This window comes from Galendromus occidentalis, unplaced genomic scaffold (genome assembly GCF_000255335.2).
Source record: "Galendromus occidentalis unplaced genomic scaffold, Mocc_1.1 scf7180000077485, whole genome shotgun sequence".
Classification (NCBI taxonomy): Eukaryota; Metazoa; Arthropoda; class Arachnida; order Mesostigmata; family Phytoseiidae; genus Galendromus; species Galendromus occidentalis.
Window position 1 is genome coordinate 391396 of NW_003805473.1, and position 14437 is coordinate 405832.

At 52.0% G+C, this 14437-nt stretch overlaps 1 protein-coding gene across 1 annotated transcript; it reads left to right on the plus strand.

Annotated features, from left to right (window-relative positions):
* The first annotated feature begins 2565 nt into the window (after positions 1–2565).
* LOC100898713 (Krueppel-like factor 5) lies at positions 2566–6421 on the plus strand. Its single transcript, XM_029112159.1, has 5 exons — positions 2566–2595; positions 5082–5268; positions 5316–5693; positions 5812–6081; positions 6183–6421. Exons 1-5 carry the CDS (start codon positions 2566–2568, stop codon positions 6419–6421), a joined length of 1104 nt encoding a protein of 367 aa, XP_028967992.1.
* Positions 6422–14437: the final 8016 nt, after the last annotated feature.

A 14437-nucleotide genomic window follows, 5' to 3' on the forward strand; every position in this document is an offset into this window, starting at 1 on the left:
GGAGGATAACTCCCATCTATTCTCCTCATTCATCGTATCGACTCAATAAACGAGGCATCGCTGTAAGGTGGTTATGATCCATCCCGATTGAACAAGTCCGTCTCTTTTTCGGCCATAAGCCGATGCCTGACATTCTTTCGCTCGCTGTTGCTGTTTTTGAATTCGGAACACATAACTCGGTGGAAGCTCATTAGGAGTAACCGAGCGCTAGAAGTTCGAGAAGAGGATCCCGCTGTAGACGGATGTTGTAGGGTGTCTCGAAACAAGAGAGTTTGCGAATTGTACAGGTTGCCCGTATGCTTCAGTCCCGCTTTTCCAGGACTTTGCGGTTTAATCATGGATTCGTTTATCGCTCCGGAACACAGCAGTATTCTGGGACGGATATGTCGCGCGCGCGAAAGCAAGAACTCGTCTTGATTCGGCCCTCCGTCTCCGTGATCGACCCGGTGCTCGTAGTTTCGCGGAAGTCTTCGGCTCGCTATCAGTCGGTTCGCGCTCCGGACTCGCGAGTCCCAATCATGCGTGGCATGGTTCAGGGTCAATCCCCTCCGGTTCGCGAGCTCGCCGAACGTTTCCCCCGTGGGGACGTCTTGTTCCCGGACCAGGATCTCCTGGGGAGCGGTGCTCGTTCGGTCCCAAAGGTGTATGACTACGCTCATCCAACATGGATCTGATCTCGTTCGTTTCCACGGGAGGGAAATCGAGCTTCTCGGTATCCCATGTCTCAGGGAAACGAGAAGTTCTAGATTCCGTAATTCCGCAAACAGTCTGACCCTCGGCTGATTCGCATTCGCCAGACCTCACGGAAGAAGAGTCCGAAATCCGCGAATTTTCAGGTTGGTACTATAGATGCATCCCTCAGGTGATATACGGAAAGACCTCGCGACGCTTCGGCCGCTTGTGCGTATCCACCAGCCGTTCCGTCAAATCGAGAGCGAGAGCACCGTCTTTCCCTTCGTGGATTCTGGGGGAAAAGAACAAGGTCGAAGGTCTTGCTCTGGATGTTAAATTTCGAGTAAGCGCGCCGTTACGATTCCTGTGCCTTGTGCCTTCCCCAATGCTTCCCTATCCTCCAAAGTCCAATGGAGTATGTGGAGCGGAGATAGGTTCGTAGGGCAATTAATAAGTTATTATCGATGTGACGAACGCGAGTGACAGCCTCATAGGCAGAGTCGTTGTTGCCATACGTGACAGTCCAACTCTTCGCTCAAAAGACATGTCTCGCGTCTAGACAATTCGTCTTATTCAACAGGTTCGTGGGATCCGTCTAAGGAAGAGCGGACCAATGGAGACGAGCCCCAACCGAAGCCGAAAAATGGACATCCGAGCTTATTTTCAATGAGCGCTCATTCGATGGCGCGTACGCACCGTCAAGCTTCGGCAGGAGTGAATCAGACGGCCTCAGACCAGCAGGAAAGCAAGAGGAATGTTAATTCGTCGAGGGAAGCCGTTGTGGAAGTAAGCCCTTAGCTGCTGGTATTAAAGACCACACCTCACTAAAGAGCGAAAAAATCCGCTATGAGGAACATTTCAAGCTCGGAGATCCCTACTGTCGTGTCCTGAGGTTTGATGAGTGAACGTTGTAGCTTACCTAGATCCCTCAATAAACTTCGACCGAGGCTTCCTGTTTATTCGTAGTTTTGGAACTTTCGTCAAGCCACCCAACGAATCAGTATTAGCCGCTCTTCCCTTCGTAGGTACCCCGGGTAATGTCCGAATTTACCACTACGAGATCTTCGGGTCTTAAGAAGCTCATCATTCATAAAACGGTTTAAATTCGTTCTTGCCCGCCTAGTCTCAAGGGGAAGGAGCGCGCTCAGACCTGCTGAAGTACACGTGCCGCATTCATTGTGTACGGTCCTTCGTCATAAACTACAAATCCATTGAGTGGGGTCCTCGTGGCACTCCTTGGGCTGACTCGCGACTACCGCAACGTCTCGGTCGGCCAACCAGCCAGCCGGCCGGCCAGCCAACCAGCTAGCCAGTTAGCCAGTCAGACGACCGGCAAGCCACCAGCCAGACATCGTGTCAGCCACTGGAAGGAGGAGTCGTGAACGATTCGGGCCTCCCTCAAGATATATTGGCTCCTCCTGGTTTCGGTTTCGGCGTCGCGTAAACCGTTCGACCGTCTTCAGTCGTGGTCGCACACCAGGCAGTGAAGCGGCGGATCGAGTCTTCCGTTTCGAGTCCGTCCAGACGTCTGCGTCCAACGAACGATTCTATCGGCAGAATATTATCGTTTCTAGACCAGTAGATTTTATTCATTAGTGCTCTGTCTCGCGTCAGGTTCTTCGGTGCGAGTGCTGTGCTCCCCCTGAGTGGTAACTTTCACCCGTTCCGGCACTCATTCCGGAAAGGCGCTTCGAAATAGCTCTTCTTCCAACGCGACGCATGTGCTCAAAGTGAACCAGTGGAACGACTTATCTACGAAGATCAGAATTCTGTGCACGCGCGGATACCGATGTCCGATGATAGTGTCTTGCGCCGGCTGTCATGTGTGATCTCATTTTGAGTGCAACACTGGATGACCAGATCGTGCCCGACGGAGCTTCGCTGGGATCGATCATGTTAAATGGAGCCTCAATCACTGGACAGGTGCGTAATCTTTCGTCTAGATGACTCGATTCAACAGAGCTCCTTCCTTCGGCAGAGCCTGCCATGGCGAGAATCCAATCCTTATTTTGGGCCAATCGTTATTACCGAGATCCCGATCACTGCACGTTACGGAGTTCATCTTGAGTATTTGGGGGGGAACTTCGTCAAGATATGCGAGTGAGCGACGACGGGAGCGATGTGTTGGAGATGCTGCAGTCTGAGAGGTTCCGTAATGAATTCTGGGGAGTTTCTCTGCTCGAATTTACTTGTGGAGACAAGAGGGCTCTTCATCTCCTGTCGGCTTTCGCTCACCTTGTTCCGAAATCCAAAACCGGTCCTCAGAACGAGTCTCTTTTGGCCCGCCTTCACTCGACGAACGACTACGTTTGGAAACAACAAACGCTCCGTACGAGGCGTTCGTCCGTCTCTTTCTCCGTCATGTGATCCAGCATTGAAACGGGGCAAATACTCCAATCTGCGCTGGAAGACTCCCGAGGTCCTCCTCCACGCAGAACTCAAATCCCGGTTCCGATCGGATTCTCCGAAACTCGGAGTGATCGGAGGGATAGAGCCTGAAATGGAGGTTCACGAAGTATCGGTCTGAAGCAGCACGCTGACCATGGAGCTGTTGTGTGTGGTCTTCTCAAATAATTATCGACCGGCCGGAAGGACAAAATGAATGATCACCAATGGAGCGTGGAGGGGAAAGTTGTCGAGTCAAGTCAGAAAAACACAGGATCGTCGTCACTCGCGTCGTCTCGGCGGCGCCGAGTTGCGAAATCAGCGGTTGTGTCCGATCGGTATATAAGTTCTATGGTTCGAACGAGCCTCGCGAGCGAGAGAAAAATTGCGCAGTGTGCTCGAGACCGATTGGCGTATTCTCAATTAGAGAACGTTCGAGAGATCCTCGGCTATCGACGAAGACGTCCCTAATCTTTACGTTGTTCCCCAAAGTTTCATGGGAACGTCATCCGAAGGTGAACATGTCTCAAATGATGTAGATTTCCTCGAATCGGTGGGGAAATGAATGACTGTTCGGTGTCTCGCTGAACTGTTGAAAATCATCCGGAAGGTTACGTGTCCGGTTGACGTAGCCTTGCAATGTCAACATGGCAGGTTAAGCGGCCGACTAGCCGAAAGTGTGAATGTGTGTAAGAGTGGATCTGTCTGCGTGTGTATCTGTCTACCTTCCCACGCCACTTGACGAGATGTGTCAGACCGTAAACGATTTGATTTTCGAGGACTAAGCATCACTCAGCAGCTTCTTTCAGTGGGATTCATGCAAGCACGGCGTTCCCGTCGATACCATCGAGCGAATCGGGAAAACTGCGCATGACTCACGGGAGCGATCGACGGGTTTTTATCTCGGAAGACTTAAAGAGTATTCTTGATGCGTCGTCGTTCGTGCCGAGTCCAGCTCGATGCAGTTTCCTATCGATTAGGCACGCCTGTGATGCACAGAATGGCGGCGTGCGGTCACCCCGCTGTATGCGCGATGACAGACAAGAGCTTTTGACGCGGAACTTCGGGGTTTGTGTCGTAAACATTTGCTCCGAGAAAGTTTTGCCTGAGATCAAAGACCGATTCGCCGTTCAATGTAATCGTAAAACGAGCGGTGATGATGATTCACGGACAATATCGTCAGTCCGGCTCAGCTGTGAGAAATCCTTGACAGCTTTTCGAAAAGGTGACGATTCCATTCATTGAAAAGGTGCTGCTTAGGCCCACGCTAGAGCAAATGACGCGATCTGTTCGTCTCCGCGGTTCCGCCGACCGTCTGCCGAGCTTTCGTTACTATGCGGTCAACGCCAAAGCATTTCTCACGCCTTCATCCGCTCTATTCGAAATATATTGAAAGACTTGGAAAGCCATCAAATCCGTATACTACACTTTTAGTGTGGAGATCTATCAAGGTCTCAGATTTGGGTTTATGCCGGACGAGTCAGCTGGGATCTTGGCCTCCCAAGTGTTCGTATCATTGACAAGGAGTTATTCCTCTCACCCAGACACCTTCAGGCTTTTACGAGACACCTCACGTAGCAATTACGCGACAAGTCGCTCAATAAATGAGTCGTGATCACGGGGAAGGCTCTAGGAAGAAATCTTGCGGACGCAGCTATCAGCTCAGAATCAATCGACCGGCGATTATCGTTCCTCATTCGGTGAAGTCTGAGGGTCCTCGCCTCAGTCAGCTCGCTCGATATCCAATCGGCTATGGACAAGATTCATGCTGGCTACCCGGTCTGCAGGAAATCGCTTCAGAACGGTCGAGAAGAGCTCGCTCCCTATCGATTTCTACTCTGACACTCGGTCTAGCGATATCCGGTGGGAAAGCCCCGAGCTCAGACGCGAGGTTCTGAGGATGCCCGAGACCTGGATGGGTTGCTTCACCCCGGTCTCAGAACGGGAAAAAAACGGCAAATCATGAGTGATTGAGGTCAGTCATGGGTTCTCGAGATTGATTCTGAAATCGATCTTCTTTACAGAGTCTCTCGGAAAGGTGGGCATATCTTCACACGAGTTCCCCCGCAACAACACCTCCAGCACAAGCCCCACTCCGAGGGTCCTGGCCATCGCCGCAGCAGGATCACAATGTGAGTTGCGGTAACCTCCTGAAAGAGGCCCTAAACAGCTTGAGTGAGCAGGCGAGCTCCCGTGGGAATGATGTGAATCTAATCGGGAGCTGACCATCCAGGTGAAGCTGGAAAATTCGATGCTCAACTCCAGCTACCCAGTGGGATCCGTCTACCAATCCCAATGCCCGCAATCACCTTTCTGGCCGCCCGGCCCCCCTCAGACCGGTCTTCCTCCGCCGATGCTCCAGTTGGACTCATCGAACGACTATAATAAACTCCGTTATCCAGGATCTCAAGACAAGTCGAGGTACTCAACATCGATAGTGGCTCCATCCGAAGGTCTCAAGCGATACCCAAACGAAGCCCCAAAGCGCTACGCACCCCAAATCGACGACTTCTTCCTGCAGCACGAACCTAGCTATTATATCCACGGTAGTGCTGCAGTTCAAATTCACCAAACAGAACCTGAACAGGCTTTTCCCCAAACACCCACAAACAGCTTTTGGGAACAATCTCCGCTTGGTGAGTTGGACTCGTCCGGAAAAACCTCTCGCATGGGACCTCCTCGGGCCTCCTGCGGGAACGAGATAGTTTCTGGAGCTTACTTTAGAGCGAGAGCTCAGTCTGAATTATTTTCCAGTTCCCAAATTGGAGACAGACTCGTCGTACTGTTGGCCGCCGGTCTCCTCGTCGTCTTCGCTTTCGCCACCGGCGATTCCACCTCAGATCAGTCCCACGGCGCGAGTACCAACGACCGCCTTGCCCAACGCGACGATCACACCACGAACGTACAATCGACGCAACAACCCTGATCTCGAGAAACGTAGGATTCATCATTGCGATTTTCCCGGCTGTGACAAAGTCTACACGAAGAGCTCGCACCTCAAAGCACATCAGCGAATACACACGGGTGAGTTTCTGAGAGCTCATCTTCACCGGTTCGACGGTGATGGCGAGCGCGCGAGGAAGCGGAGATGAATGATCTCTGATTGGGAGCTTGGGTCGTTTCAGGTGAGAAGCCGTATCGTTGCCATTGGAACGATTGCCAATGGCGGTTCGCGCGTTCCGACGAGCTGACGCGTCACTACCGAAAGCATACCGGAGCCAAACCTTTCCGTTGCCAGGTTTGCGGAAGATCTTTCGCGCGCTCGGATCATCTCGCTCTGCACATGAAAAGGCATCAGCCGAAAAATCCCCGCGGTTCAATGTCTCTGAACGCGCAAACCAATCTTGGTGTCACATCGCTGTAGTCAAGTTGTCGTCGATTTTCACGAGACGCTCCAGTATTTCGCCGCAGTGTATTTTGTGTACAGAATCTACTCGTAGTTAGATCTAGCTTTCGGAGCGAGTGAATTATTCGCTCTCAGCGGTGGTTGAAGATACCGAAAGAACGTCATTTCGATGGATAGGCTCGAATGGATTTTGTGAGAATTTCAAGCCAAACACAGAAATGTCTGTTGAAAGGCAAACCCAAGTGCCAATGTGTGTACATATTTAGCTAGCGAATCAAATCAATGGAGCTAACCAACGAAGTTGTGATCCGTGCTGTACATAATAGCGACAATTCGTCGGAGACGGAGCTCATCCGTACAATCGATCAGTATTAAAAGAAACAGAAATGTTGAATAAAATATGTGCTGAAAGTCATATCGATATTGTCCCTTGGCCCAAAGTCTTCCAAAAAGTTCCCTGCTACACATGCTCTCATGTAGCGAGCAAAATCGATGAGGGTGGATGAAACCTCCCGAGGCCGAAACATTACCCGATTCGAGGTGAGTTCCGAAAATCTGCCGTCGCTTTTGCAAGATCATCTAGGAGTTAATCGAAGAGCTGACTGGAAAGCTTTAAGAGCCACCGAGAGAAGGCAAGCAACTACGTGGATCGACCTGTTTAGACATTTATTGATCGCGACGGGACATTCAGGGACCTCGAATATCTCGGATCGATCACTCTGGGGATGACTGGCAAGATTTTCACTGTACTTCAGGGTTCGAGAGTGAGGGGTCGGATGTCGAAACAAGGCGAATCAAAACAAAGCTCGGAGAAATTATGCCTTGCTGGCACCCCGAGCAAGTGATGTTCCCGACGAGTGGGTGTTGGGGCGAGTGTGATCAATCGGGCTTCCTTCCGGAGATCACAAGTTCGCCTCCGAACGTCGGGCAGGGAGTGTGGTGTAAGTGTTTGCTCAGAACGCTTCCATCTCATCTTCGGGGCTTCTCACTGAACGATTCAGTCGGACAAAAAACGTCTGCTCGCTGAAACCGGGTTTTTCGAAGTCACCCAGACAATGACAGTAAGTTGTAACCATCCCATCATTCAGAAGACACGAGACCCTCGTCTGGGCCACTTTCTCGGTCGGTCTGTCTGCATGCCTGTCGTCTGCCTTTGTGAACCTGTAAATGTTCTGCACCTGACTGACCTTCTTCTACGGGAGTGGGTTCGCCGGTCACGACTTGAAAATCGTCAAAATCTATTCGTCGACGCCGGCCGGCCGTCGTCATGCCCAGGACGTCGATGATGATCATATAGAGCTAGTTGTTCTGTCAATAAATATCGTTGCGGCTTCGCTTGAGATCCGGGTGGCGGGGGAGTGCCACGCCTCAGGTGCTTATGGGGCACCGGCGGGGGGTTGCGATCCTGCTGGAGAAAGCTAAGCGAAGTGATCTGCTGAAGATGGCTCGAAGCCCCTAACGGAACTCCAGCAACGAGAAGAGCAACAAGTGAACTGGCCGACTTGCTCCGTTCACGGAAGGGGCGTTTCGAGCCGATGATTACCGTAGGAATCCGGAGTCTGCTTGACGACTGTTGAGCGCGCGGTGATGCTCTACTCCGACACCGACGGCTGTGTTTCTCTGCTCATAATAATTATCGGAGATGGCTGAAGGCACAAAACTTTGCGCTCAAAGTGTCGTCTTCAATCTCACACGATCCGTGATGTGGAAGTCATATATCGGAACCCTAGGTATGTCGGGGAATCGAAAAACCCATCACAAGAGCTATGACTCGAATTTCGGAGCGGAAGATGCATCGCGATCGGTCCCGTGATCGGTCGCGCGATCCGCAGGATTGAGTAGGAAGCTTTCGGCAAGGATCGAAGGGAGCGATGGCGCCGCTCGATCAGCGCATCCTGTGACCCGGCGATCGGATGCAAATGCTGAGGGTCGCAGGAAAAGGAACCAAAAGAGGAGCCATCCGATGAATGAGGTGGATTCGTGTATTTTCCTTCTTGAAAAAATTAATTTTGAGGCGCTCAAAATCAGAGGTGACTCGTTTGACGGAATTCGGCGATCGTACCCCCAATGGCGAACCGGCCCGAATACCGGCTCGAGCGATCAACGCCATTCTCGGGGGCGTTGATTGGCTTGAGAGCGAGGATTCGGATCCCATTCTCAAAGAGAAACAGGTGCGCGAGGTCACTCAAAAAACGCTTTCGCCGCTTCGTAACGACTTCAGACATCGTCTCGAAAGAAAGCTTTGCGCCAATTTTCAAGCTAGTTGCCGTTCGTAGGTGGCGGCTTGATGCGGGTCAAATAGGTAGAATTCTTGAAATCCTTTTTCTTCAACCAGGATGCGAGACTTCATTTAGTTGGACCAACGGTGGGGATCGGAAGGAATCGACAACCCAGAGATTTGCGAGCTTTCGGTATATTTTCTTAACTGCATCGATTACACCTGACCGCCGACGCCGCCGCCGCCCGCGCGAGCGACGACCCGGGTCAAGAGCTTGGGTTAATTTTGAGAAAAGCCTCCACACAGGTTTAAACGCTGTTTTTTTTCTGAACTCATCTCGCCTGAGTGCTGCGCGGACACGTAGTATCCCGTAGGAATTCTCGGCTGATCGCTCGGTTGGCATCGTTGGCTTCGCGTCGTTTTACGGATAACGCCAAATTCGTTTCCCCGCCAGACAATTAGTTCCAATTCCGCCGACTCCCGGACAGATCCGTTCATCCGTCATCGAGAGCACAGACGCTCCGAAATCGGTACCTCACCGAAAACGAAGTCCGAGGCAACTACGATCAGGAGGGGACATTCTTCTTCGTCGACATCGTTCTTGTCGACTAATTTCAGCTCTCACCCTCTCTCTCGCTGCTCATGATCTCAGGATCGTTGCCCAAGTTTCCTCGACGTACGGTCGCGGCTCGACTGGGCGTAAGCGGTTTTTGCATCGTATACCAGTAGATCAGTGGCCCGGTCGATCTGTCGACCCGGTGGGTCTCATTCGATTTCCCTCCGCGTCGGAATGTATCCATCTCCTCTGACGGTTAGAGCTCGGGGAAAAACGCTGGAAAATGTACGTCAAGCATCATATATAATATGTATAGGTTCACGTCTGGAATGTCAGGTCGAGCACTCCGGCTGCCGTCCGATGTGTGACACTTCATGAACGTCCTCACGAAATCCTTTACAGCAGGTGGGAGGAACCTCCGTGAGGGACTGACGCTATCATCTCTGACCCCTTCCCGCACACTCGGCAGCTCGGGGTCCTGAAGAGAAAATTGCGTGGCATTCATGCTCATTTCTGCCGACAGCCGTAGATTTCTCGGAGAAGTGCTCGGAGTCAGCTCGGGCCGAGGGTTGCACACAATCGGCTTGTTTTCCTCGATCAGCTCACCCTGTCCCCGCCGCCATCAAGAGCGTTGTGCTCCACATTGTTCTTCGGTCTAAGTCATTCATTATCATCCCTATCCGGCTCATCGCAATTATCGTCCCTATCGCTATCCTCATCATCTCCTGTGTCAATCAGATCGTTCGACTCGATCGAGATCGGAGCGCCCGACCTCTTCGATCGAGCGGGGAAGCACCGAAATCCGAAGCCGGCCGCAGGAAGCGCGCATTACGCATAACCGGCTTAAAACTCCCGAACGCGCTCGGGTTGCACCGAGTGAGCGATGGAGCGATCCATGAATTCGGATCTCGTTTTCCGTTGTTGAGTCGTCGCCTAAGCCCGGAGTGAAATCGGTCGAAGACGACGCTCGAGTTGTTTGGTGATTATCTACCAGCCATAATCGGCAATGGAAACAACAGCAACCCCTGCGAGCTGAATGCAATCCTCTGAATAAATTATCTTGACGGTTGGCGGCTTGCTTTCCTGCCCGCTCGGTCGCTCGGTCGTTCGGGCGATGTGATGGGATGTCGATCTGGCAGAGATCCGGTATTGTCCCGAGGAGAACGAAAAAGTGGTTCGATCACATCACTGAAGACTTATAGCGAATTTAATGACAGCCCGCGAGCCGTTGTTCTTAATTGGATGGCGACCACAAGCTGCTGGCTCGCTGGCTAGTTGACCGGCCGGCCGAACGACTGTTGGATGGACGTCGTCGTCGGCGACGTTCGAGATTTACTGGCCAATGTGGGATGTGCTTTCTTGTTGCTCCACTCGATCCAATACGGCGTCAATTCCATCATCGCCACGGAATATCCAGCCAGCGAGTTGAACACAGTAAGGCCGGAGCTGCTGCAGCAACAACAGTCAGTCAACCAGCCAGCATATCACCACGCCTCGAAATACGAACTTACCCTGCTTGGCACCAAGACTCACACAATCAAAGCTCACACAGATCGCACACAGCAAACCGCAACGGTATGCGCATCGAGCGAGTCAATCATCGATTTACGCCGGTGCTGCTGGTAGCCGTCGTCGGTAGAGAAAGATTCAGTACCGCAAACAGAATCCAACGAGCATCGCGAAGGGAAAAACGAAAGGAGTTTTTTCCTCACTGAAGAAAAAACTCAAGAGTCCGACCGTTTTGACAGGTTTGGGCGCGCGCCACCTGTGATCGATAACGCTTGTTCCTCCGGTAAGGTTCGCGTCGTTCGACCGGCGGCGCTCAGAAGCCATCCTTTATATTCTACTTCCGATGACAGATCGACTCACAGCTTTTCTAATTTTTCCTCCAATATTTTCGTAGCAATCATCCGACCATGACTGAAGATTATTGTCCTCTCGCGTGAAGCCAGCTCGATGCGACTCCTCGTTCCTCATGGACGGTGGCGATCAGGGCAGCCGCATCTACAGCGCGACCGGCCGTCGCAGTCATCCAAAGATAACCGAGAGTTATCGAGAAATGATAAGGTGACGCAGCCTGGAACAGCAGACTCTCCATTCAGTTTTTCAAGCGATTTCCGGGATAAGGCGAATTACGCGGAGTGAAACGAAGCTTCCCGATCGCGTTCGAAGATCTCCTAGCAGGTGAACCTTTCTGCTCCGTCACCGCTCGGTCTGGGGTGCGTAAGCTCACGGGATGGGGCAGAGTCCGGACACTTCGAGGGAGCATTCTCCTGGAGGAGTTTCTCAAACGTTCGAAATTACCAGATCAGATGGTCGGAGTCGCTCTTCTCGACCTCTCATGAGCGCTGATCTCCGATGATTTTACGTCAGGGAATCTCTTTGCTGCTTTTTCAGACTCTTCACCACCGCAACGCTCGCCGAATATTGTAGAGGAGACATACAAGGAGACACCCGATAGCTGTCCAATAAATGATTTTTCGCGTTCGAGCAGTGAAGAGTGAGCTGTCTGTCAAGCTGAGTCTGGGAGCCATGTCGGGAGAGAAGAGCGCGAGCTCTAGCTCGGGTCGGCTAGCTGGGAGTCGTAGGCTTCTTCGTTGTCGTAATATCAACGACGGATAACCTGTAGAATTCTTGAAACGGAGAGCATGAGGACTCCGCTAGACGAAATCGCATCTTTCGTTCATTCGCTAGTTTAATAATTCCTCCTATTCAATGAGCACCGATCGGGCAGTCGAGACAGCAGCCAGGAATACCGCAGAACACTTTGGGCCCCGGCGGAAGTACTTCACGTTGAGGTGGTTCGCGCCGCGGTGGATCTGAGGTGGCCGTCCCGAGTCACGACATCTCCGAGAACGCGAACTATGTTCGGCGGAAGCGTTTGTACGTACATAGGTGCGATTCTCTTCTCCTTTGAGCTCACGGGAGCAGGGGAACGATTGACGTCGAAGGGCCCGGGGAAAAGGGGATAGTATCCAGCACCTTGAGGGGAACTTCTTCGAGTTCGCCCAGCGATGGTTCAGTGGAGACCTTCTGAAGCAGCCCGATAACGCGCTGAAATCGGCCATGGATTGATTTTACGCCGAAGCTCGAAATTTTCAAACCTGTGGGTCAAGAAGAGTTATGCTCCGCGTCCAGTTTATGGAAGGAAAAGTCTACCTATCGCCACAGAACAGAACATGACCTTCCTACTACGTTCATTCATGAGGTCAGAGGTCACGCGGGGGTGAGGGCGATTTAGCAGGCAGAATCATAGACGAAGTGGAATGGATCGGCGGAAGGATGAACGGACCGACCGACGAACAGATAGATAGATGGACAGACCGACGGACAGTCAGTCAGTCGAACTGAGAGTCTTCAGCCACCGCAGTCAAATGCCATTACACCGGAGCAGAAACCGATGAAGAAGCCAACTGAGAATTAAGCGAAACGGAGAAGGATTCACAGAGTGCCGCGTGTACAGATAGAGGTTTGGATGAGCAAGCAAGCGAACGGACCGTCTGACGGAGACACAGACGGAGGGACAGACAGACAGTCAGACGGACGGACGGTCGGTCGGACCGACAGACAGATATACGGTCAGTCAAGACATTCGGCTGCTCGCTTGGTCAGAGGAAAGAAAATACGAAATACACGAAACACGACGGACGTCTTTCAGGATTTTGATTTTGGACTTTGAAGCTCGCTGACAGCGGCAGCGACAGACGAGGAATCCACTCAGGGAAGGAGAAGCAGACAGTTTGGAACCAATCCAACAACTTACCGACTCGTCGGTAGACGTGCAACGAACAACCCGAGCCAGGATGAAGTGCAAGACGACCGCTCGACGTCATGTCGTTGACAAGTGAAATGTTCTTCCAGGCTTCCGGGAAAAAGTCTACATGTGAGGTGCATTACAATTTTATGGTCGCCCTCGGATGTTTAGAACTCCATGAGAAGCCCGGAAACGCCCGTGGGGGAAGGCGCGAGAAACTAAGGCTGCCCGCCTCTGAGGTCGCCACCGCCTCCTCCACCTTGATTAGGGTGGGGAGAAAGTTCTTGAGCGTTCTTCCCTTCACCATTCGGAACGCCACATGCGTATAATGTCTGCGTAAGAGGAATCTTCAAGCTTGGAATTCTCGTAGACGAACAACGGAGCAAATTGATGATAGCCATAGAACGAGAGCAGAAAGAGTTGAGCGAGCTCGACCGATGAACTGAAAAGAGGAGCAATTTATCAGAGACGAATCAGAACAAAAAAAAATGCCATCGATTTCTCTACGCTGGCGTGCCGTTTACTCGAGACTAATTACAGACTGTCAAAGATGAAATGTCGATTGACCAAAGACTGCTCGACTGACTGATGGACGAGAGACAAACAGACGAACGAATGAACGAGCGAACGAAAACGAACTGAATGACTGACCGACCGAGTGGTCAAGCGAGCAGTCTGCAGTCAGACGTTTTCGCAGAGCTCTGTTTCTCTGAGTGAATGAGAGCCCGAGTCCTTTTAATGATCACTTTGGATCGCCATGAGCTCGCAGCCGCCTAGTGACGCTGCGCAGAGTTGCGAAACGCTGGCACCGTAGTTGGCTAATTGGCGAAATCGTAAACCCCGTCTGGTGATCTCCGATCCGGGTCTACCGAGCGAGCTATCCTTTCAAGTCTTCGAAACGGCCTGGATAATAGACGAGAGCGACTTCTGGTGCCGCGGTCCGGAATACCGATCGGTACCAGAGCCTCCCATGACCAAGTGAAGACCGTCCAGGGAATCACCGAAGGGTTCGATAACGAGGTCTGAGTTCTGTTTATTAATGGAAAGCGAGTACGTTCATTATTCGGAATTCTGTAGAATGGCGAGTGCTCGTTGCGCTGGCCATTGGCCGCGATCGCACCCGCTGGTAATGGTGCTGGTCTTCTTGTTTTGGTGGCGGTGAAGCTGTTCGCGACGGCGCTGGAGGTAGATGGTGGGAATATTTCCAACCCGTGACTAAACGCTCGTTGCGGACGCGTGCCTCAATGTTGACCAAACGAGAAAAATCTGGAGGCGGTTCTTCAAGACTTCCAGCCTATTGCTCTACCGTACATCGTTGGTCGCTTAGATGGTTCCCCTTTCGCCGGCTTGTTGGTTGGCCGGCTCGCTCGTCCGATCAATCGGCGACCTGCTCGACTGGAAGTCTGCTCGATCCGCCGGCCGTTGCTCGACCGCCTTGCATTTCGCCTCATTCTGCTGCGGGTAGGCAAAACATCAAGCGAGCGGTTTAGCAACGGATGCACAGAC

What these genes read in the sequence shown, in the direction of transcription:
- LOC100898713 (XM_029112159.1), top strand. Translation starts at nt 2,566, where the DNA reads ATGTTAAATGGAGCCTCAATCACTGGACAG. An exon ending in GAGCCTCAATCACTGGACAG is followed by an intron (nt 2,596 to 5,081) that starts GTGCGTAATCTT and finishes TCTTCTTTACAG; the next exon opens with AGTCTCTCGGAAAGGTGGGC. An exon ending in TTGGGAACAATCTCCGCTTG is followed by an intron (nt 5,694 to 5,811) that starts GTGAGTTGGACT and finishes ATTATTTTCCAG; the next exon opens with TTCCCAAATTGGAGACAGAC.